General features: G+C 43.9%; 1 protein-coding gene across 10 annotated transcripts in view; it reads right to left on the bottom strand.

The window, feature by feature from the left end:
- Positions 1–217: 217 nt before the first annotated feature.
- The window catches only part of LOC135271965 (WASH complex subunit 2A-like), an 80,268-nt gene continuing 72,868 nt past the window's right edge, over positions 218–7,617 (bottom strand). For 9 of the 10 annotated variants that reach the window (XM_064370089.1, XM_064370091.1, XM_064370088.1 and 6 more), the window contains 3 exons: positions 6,854–7,008; positions 2,581–2,740; positions 768–1,210 (listed from right to left, as the gene is read on the bottom strand). In XM_064370089.1, the coding sequence (XP_064226159.1) occupies positions 1,100–1,210; positions 2,581–2,740; positions 6,854–7,008 (426 nt within the window). In that variant the 3' untranslated portion in view covers positions 768–1,099. Of the gene's footprint in view, positions 703–767; positions 1,211–2,580; positions 2,741–6,853; positions 7,009–7,617 lie in introns of those variants that run through there. The other variant, XM_064370093.1, reaches the window with a different exon arrangement.

Raw genomic sequence — 7,617 nt, 5'->3', positions numbered from 1 at the left:
TCCAACACCCTTGTTCTAATTCTACGGTATTCCTGGAAATCCTTTCTCTTTGGCATATTTAATTTTATGTTCTAATGTGTTTTTCCTCTCAGACACAATAATCAACTATTCAAAGATGCCATCTAATGCACTATGTTACTAAGTATTATGGCCAGAGAGTGATTTTAAGTGTAATAAATTATCTTAAAATTGAAAAGAGCTTAAGCAAAAACAGAAACAAATATTAAACCAAGTTTAATGGCATGAATTAAACCAACTTGTGAATGGTTAAGGCAACTTACAAAAATGCTTTAAGACATATCAAGTGAGAGTAGGAAGGAAGAGCCCTTCAATCCCTGACAATGCTGCATCTGCTCCTACTGGCTTTGGGAGTTGTTAGAGTCCCACGTTTTTTTTTTTTTCAGAGAAAGTCTCCCTCTGTCCAGGCTGGAATGAAGTGGCATGATCTTGAATCACTGCAACCTCTGTCTTCCTGATTTAAGCGATTCTCCTGCCTCAGCCTCCTGAGTAGCTAGGACTACAGGCACCTGCCACCACACCCAGCTAATTTTTGTATTTTTAGTAGAGACAGGGTTTTACCATGCTGGCCAGGATAGTCTTCATCTCTTGACCTCGTGATCTGCCCATCTCAGCCTCCCAAAGTGCTGGGATTACAGGCTTGAGCCATGATGCCCAGCTGAGTCCCATGTTTTAATAGGAATACTGCATTGATTCCAAATGCATGTGCAGCAATATTGGGAGAAAAAAATAGGAAAGAAACAGAAAAGTTATCTTTAACATTTAAAAAGCTTTTATTATTTTAAAAGCCTTACATAATTCACAGCTATCAGCCCACACACTAAAGAAGTCTCTGTGCATAGGCAGAAGGAGCCATCACTTTGGAGTGGCACCTGTAACTGTGTTTACATTAAAACAGACAGAAGAGTGTAAGAGTGTGTTGTTGCCCTGACAAGGTCTTAGTTGTCCTTGAGTTAACTTGAATTGAGGTGTTTCTTCTTTTGAAAATATGAAGTTTTCTAGTTCTGTAGCAGGAGAGGTGGTATTTTCCTGTCTTTTTAGATGAGGGGTTCAGATGTTACATTACCCCTCATTTCTTCCTTTAGGAGAGGACGGCTTTAGCGCACTGAAGATTAGTTAAATCATCAGCACCCAAAGACCTGTTCTTGGCAGCACTATCTACGTCTCCGTCTTTTCCCATCCTTGAAAAAGCCTAAGAATGTCAAACAGAAAAGAGGTACAATTTTAAAAAGGGTTCCAACTTTTTAACAGTCACCACTGATAGTAAGCCACACATGCAGACTTCTTTAGGTAGTTCAGTTACAGCTACTTAGGCTGAGGTTGACACTGCCAACTTCTGTCAACTCACTAAGGTAATCTCAGGGCTAGAATTAGATTGCTGGAGCAAAGGGGGGCTTGTTTTATTAAGTTACTTAAAAATTAGCTTCCCAAAGATGTCACAGTATTGTGACAGGCTTCTAACAGCAGTATCATCTGTTACCTGTGCACTTGTTCCTTAAATGTAATGAACACAAACTTTTGCAAAAAGTTAGTTTACTAATCTATTCAAATTCTACCCAATTTGTAGTAATTATATACTCAAAGCAAATTTTAATGAGGCAGGCATGTGCTGGATTGGATTGGAATGTCAATGAAGTCTAATGACTAAAGCATCAAAAGGCACGACTTCACTTGCACATTAATTATGGTAAAAAAGTATTATTTTAAAATACTTCCAGGGTACTACAGAGCATGCCTATTTTAAATGTTCAACCTTGTCAGCTGTAATTTTACTGTGTAATTACCAAAAGTCACAAACCATAAATATTACTTAGTCCCATGAAAGTTATAAAAGTTATCATTTCCAGTAAAATCCCATGTACTTCCTGCAGCCAATACTTGAGACACACACACCTCATGCAGTCTAAGTGCAGGTCTCTCGGCTTAGGCACTAATGGTTTGTCTAACACACGCATGGGACTGACTGCACTGTAGTATACACAGTAGAAAATGACATAAATTTGCAAATTGAGTAATAAAAAATAGTCAAGAGTGGTAAGTCCATTATATAATGATGTCTAATCATAGACATCATTAGGAATAAAATGGCAAGAAATCACTTCTGTATGATTATCTGAAAGGGCAAACGTTCAAAAGCAAACCATTGAGAATGAATTAAACTTGATTAAAACATATATATTTTTTTCAGGCGGAGTCTCACTCTGTTGCTCAGGCCGGAGTTCAGTAGCATGATCTTGGCTCACTGCAACCTCCGCCTTTAGGGTTCAAGCAATTCTCCTGCCTTAGCCTCCAGAGTAACTGGGCTTACAGGCATGCATCACCACACCCAGCTAATTTTGTATTTTTAGTAGAGACAGTATTTCTTCATGTTGGTCAGCCTAGCCTCGAACTTCTGACCTCACGTGATCCACTCACCTCAGCCTCCCAAAGTGCTGGGATTACAGGCATGAGCCACTGCACTGGGCTGAAGCTTCCCATTTTTCTAATCATAACTTAATATGACTTAGTCACAGATGTTGGCACTGCCGACTGCAAATCCACTTAGTAACTTCATAGTCTTACCTCCGGCTTCCGTGTTCTTTCTCTGTCAAGGAGCTGAAGAGGCAAATCCGCGTGGTCCTGTGCCAAAGTGCAAAGATCAAAGTAGTATTTGCTGTAAATGCTGCCAGGAACTTGGATATTATAATCAATTAGCTTCAAGAACTGCCTTTCCAACTCATTCCTGGGGAAGGAGAAACACAACAAAACCAACACAGGACCACGTTAGTTCACCGGGCCAGCTTCAAAAACATTATTCTCATGTAAGAAATGTGGTAAAGCCATCCCGTGCTCTAGTTTATTAGAACGCATGAAAGAACTCACACTGGACAGAACGCTTTCGATCGAAGAAATACAAGAAAGCATGCAACTTTCCCAGCTCTCTTTGAAAATAGAAAAAACTTGTATTGGAAAAAAACATGGATATAAAAAGTGTGTTAATACACTTGATTTTCTATTTCTGTGAAGAATGTCATTGTTTTTGCAGACTTGTGGAGGTACCACGTTGGTGGTCTCGGATAAGACCTGGAGGAATTCTCTGTATTAGCAGACAGGCTCCCTTCTTCCCTTACTTTCCCACAAATGAAGTCTGTCTCTCTGTGCTAGGCTGCCTGGAGCTGGGAGAGGAGCGATACAAGCACCCCTGTGGCCACGACCTCTGGAACAGCACTAGGTCTGTCCAGACGGCACTAGGTCTGAAGTCAGCACAGCATTGTGACTGCACAAGGCCCACTGTAACATCTACCTGCTGCCACTTATGTCACTCAAGGCCCCGGGGCTCTACAATTAGCAGGTAGTGAAGCTAGCCAGGCTTCTGTCCTTCCCTTAAGTGCAGTAAGTTGCCCTGGTCCCTATGTGATAACCTGCTTGTCGTTGGCTTAAACCGACTCTCTCTTTCTTAGCTGAGAGCTGTTCAGGCTTCATGTTAGCTTCTTGAGCCAGACAGACTCCACCTTCGTGTCTTCATTTTACTTATTCCCCTCATTAAGTAAGTAAATGCAGTATGTAGCTGGGGCAGGATGACACTGGGCACATCCCGGAGTGCATCTGCTGATAAGGGCCTGAGTTAAGCAGTTCCAGCAGAGCCTGGGAATGCAGTTGCTGTTGAGTACCCAGAGCCCCCATATGTATAAATTGGATGTCTTTTTATGACAGCTCTAGCCCTCGCACCTGGTACTGTTTTATTTCTCATGTACCAGTTTATCTTTTAACTTTTTTGCTTACTCTGCTTCTGTGAAAAAATTGCTTCAGCTAGGTTCCCCCCTCCCTTTTCAAACTAGGGTATAAGAAACCCCTTAACTCTTTCTTGAGGGCCGAGAGAATTTTGGGTGTTAGCCACCTCTTGGTCACTGGCTAAAAGAAAGGACTCATAATTCAACCTCAGAGTGTGGCTCATTCCTTGACTCACTTGGGTATAACACCTGGATGGGTTCAAAGGTGCTGCCTGGGAGCCTAGGCTGGAGTCGTAAACCTTAGACATCTACCTGGTGTTCTGTTCTACCATGGCTGAGCTGGCACTGAATCCACCAGGCAAATCCCTTCCCGCTCTTCCTTCCTTTTTCCCTAGGCAGAGTAGCCAGTCCCCACGCACAGCATTGCAGTCCCATGGAGCTTAGTGCCAGGTCACCACAGATGTTCACTTAATAATACCCCACGGATGTTCACTTAATAATACCCCAAGGTATTAATCAGCTTGTGAGTGCAGCCTTCCCTGGAACTCATTCTTCAGGGCTGTGGGCTCCCCTCTGGACCAGGGTAGGTCCAGAGATGCCATCCAAGAGCCAAGGCCTGAATCGTGGACTCCTACAGCTCACCTGGTGCTCCTCTGACTGCAGCTGAGCTGGTATCTAAGCTCAAGGAAACTCCTCTTTACTCTTCCCTCAGCATTTATCAAGCAGAGGGAGTCTCTCCTTGGAGCCACCGCAGCTGACCCAGCACATCTCTGTCTCACTCCAGGCCCATGGCATGTACTACCTGGTCATCACTGATGATGCTTCAGGGCCCAAGGGCTCTTTCATCAGAAAGAGATGAATCCTGCCATTACTGAGTCCTAGCAGGTTCCCTTCTGGCCCAGAGTTTGTCTAGAGATGCTATCCCAAAGCTGGGACCTCAAATGGGGGTTTCGTGACTCTGACCAGTGCCCTCTCCCACTGTGGCTGAGCTAGTATCCGAGTTGCAAGACAAAGTCCTCTTTCCTCCCCTCAAGCCGACGAAAGAAGTCTTTGTCAGAGCTGTGAGCTGCACTGTCAAGGGTTGAAGGAGGGGTGAGCAAACACTCCCTAGCTGCCCCAGCTGCTGTCTCCCAGGGTCACATGCCCCTCCTGACACACTGGTTCCAAGCGCAGCACGGCACTTGAACTTGCCTAAGAGTTGCAGTCCTTGTGACCTAGACAGGCTTTCAGGTTTATTAAGGACCCCAGAATATTTTATCCCACAGCAGCCAGGCTTTCACAACTCAAGTTCCATCCACTGGGATGAACAACTCCCCTATGGCTGGGGCTAGTCTAAATGTTTTTTTTTTTCGGTGGGTGGGCATTGGGTGAGTTCAGCCTTGTTGTGCTTTCTGCTATGACAAGGAAGCACTGAGTTCAGGATGAGTCCCACAGCTGCTGTGCTCTCCCTGCCCCAAGCATGTAGCCTCTCTCCTTGCCACAGGTTCACAGGGTGGCATCGGCAATTCAAGACCGTCTTTTCTACACTGTTCAGTGCCTCTTTCAGTGATATGAAGTTAAACCCAAGTACTACGATCACTTACCTGATTTCTAGTTCTTATGAAGGTGCTTTTTTATTTAGACAGTTGCTAAATTTGTTATTCCTATGGGGAGCACAATTGGCACAGATTTCTATTCAGCCATCAGGCTCCACCTCTGTGACTGCAGACATTCTGAATGACAGTCTTATCTGGAGTAATAGGCAAATGTGAAAAAAAAGAAAACCAAAAAGCCAAAACCTCTTGCCGGTGCCTGTCATAATCTTGATCTTCATATGCTGCTGAATGTCATCAAGAGGTGTTTTTTTCAGATTTTTCTAAGTGTCATCCACAAAGCCATTCTCTCTGTCTAGTGGACACTGTGAGAGCCTCTGCTGGAAATGCCTCCCTGGCTCACCCTGCCAACTAGCTCCAAGGCCCTTCTCTTTACAGCACTCAGGAGGCTAGAGTGGAAGAAAGACCCATGAAGCTCTTCTTTCAGTGTCATGTTGGTGCCAACCCCATGACTCAGCAAGATTTCTTGCACTCGCATGGATAACTTGCTCCCCTCCGCCCCGCAAATGCTGCTGTGGTTGCACGAGTGCCCTGGGAACCTCCTGAGTGTGGCGAGCATTGGGTGATGCTCCAGCAATGTTTCTCAGACTGCCTGAGGGGAACACTGGAACTTCTAACTCATCAGCCCAATGATGCGACACTCTGAAGAGGAAGCGGACAGGGGCACAGGGATCTGTGGCTATTCTGTATCTCACGGTTTCTATAAAACAGATCTTCAGATAAAAGCAGGGAGAACACCAGCAAAAGCAAGTACACAATGTATGACTCAGGGTGAAGCTATACATTTTCCCCAGTCCACAGGCCCCAGACCTGTCAATGGCCAAACAATTATTTCAAAGGCCAGACATGTGCTCCTTACTAAGAGACTGGAACTTGCAGACAGCTTGTAAAAAGCCATAAGGATATTTACTGTACTATTATTTTCTGGTAGTACACTGGTAAAATGTTTGCCAAAAATATCCACAGAAAAATATTTTTCAATTTATGAGCAGATTATTACAATAACAATTTACCAAGACCTACCAATGAGCAATGAAAATATGAACAGTTGTTCTAAAATGTGATGTTTATGCCCATTTCCATTATCAGTACAATGTAAACTTTAAAAATAGTTCTTAAAGTGTTAAGTTTACGGGACCAAAAAGTATTGAGAAATGATTAGAAAGTTCACAAAGACAGCTGGGCATAGTTGCTCATGCCTGTAATCCCAGCACGTTGGGAGGCCAAGGCAGGTGGATCACCTGAGGCCAGGAGTTTGAGACCAGCCTGGCCAACATGGTGAGACCCCGTCTCTACTAGAAATACAAAAAATTAGCTGGATGTGGTGGTGGATGCCTGTAATCCCAGCTACGCGGGAGGTTGAACCGCTTGAATCTGGGAGGCAGAATCACTTGAATCTGGGAGGCGGAGGTTGCAGTGAGCCGAGATCATGCCATTGCACCACAGCCTGGACAACAACGAAACTCCACCTTAAAAAAAAAAAAAAAGAAAGAAAGAAAGGAAAGAAAGTTCACAAAAACCATACAAACTCACATTTCTTCAACTGCAACACTGTCAAAGTTCTCATTCCACACAGCTTCATCATTCCAAGCCTTGGCGGCAATAAGAACGGCTCCCATGACAATCCTCCTCCAGTTGGTTGGACAAATGTCGATACAAACGTAACTCAGTAGTCTTTCTATGTAAATCTGCAAAACATAGCAAACGCTGGCCTTTGATTTAGCTCCGTTTAAGTGCTGTGATAAGAACTCTTATGAATGACAGATTCCTTGTGGTCTTGACCAGAAAGTAAGTGCCTTTTATTCTTACGTTCTACAGAGACTTGATCAGGCCAGGCAAGCGGCCATATCGCAATCGTAGGTCAGATACTTCTGCTACTTACTCTGCCCATAGAAATTTACAGCCCAATTTTGGTCACAAGAATGACTGTACGTCTCAGCCAAGGGCATCATAGAAAGAGGCAGTGTTGTCACCTTCACACTCATAAGAGAGAGCACACACACACACATGCTCAGTGTGGATTAAAGCTGTCCAATAAATCCTCAAGTGCCTATCACATATAATATCTCACATCTAGCTAGTAGGCAGATGGGAATTTTACAAGTATGTCAAACTTGAATATGTAAAACCTATGTGATAGCAAATATTAACCTCCTTATCACAAAAACTCACCCTTCTGGGGCACTAGCTTAAAAAACTCCTGGTCAAGAGAGCCTCCCAGTGGCTGCTGTGCAGAGCAGCATGGCGGACGCAAGTCTGTGGGGTTGTAAAACTTTCCACATATGCAATTGCTCACT

This window comes from Aotus nancymaae, unplaced genomic scaffold (assembly GCF_030222135.1).
Source record: "Aotus nancymaae isolate 86718 unplaced genomic scaffold, 86718_ANA_hifiasm-v0.15.2.pri h1tg000099l, whole genome shotgun sequence".
NCBI classification, from domain to species: domain Eukaryota; kingdom Metazoa; phylum Chordata; class Mammalia; order Primates; family Aotidae; genus Aotus; species Aotus nancymaae.
This window is presented reverse-complemented; position numbering and strand designations above follow the sequence as displayed.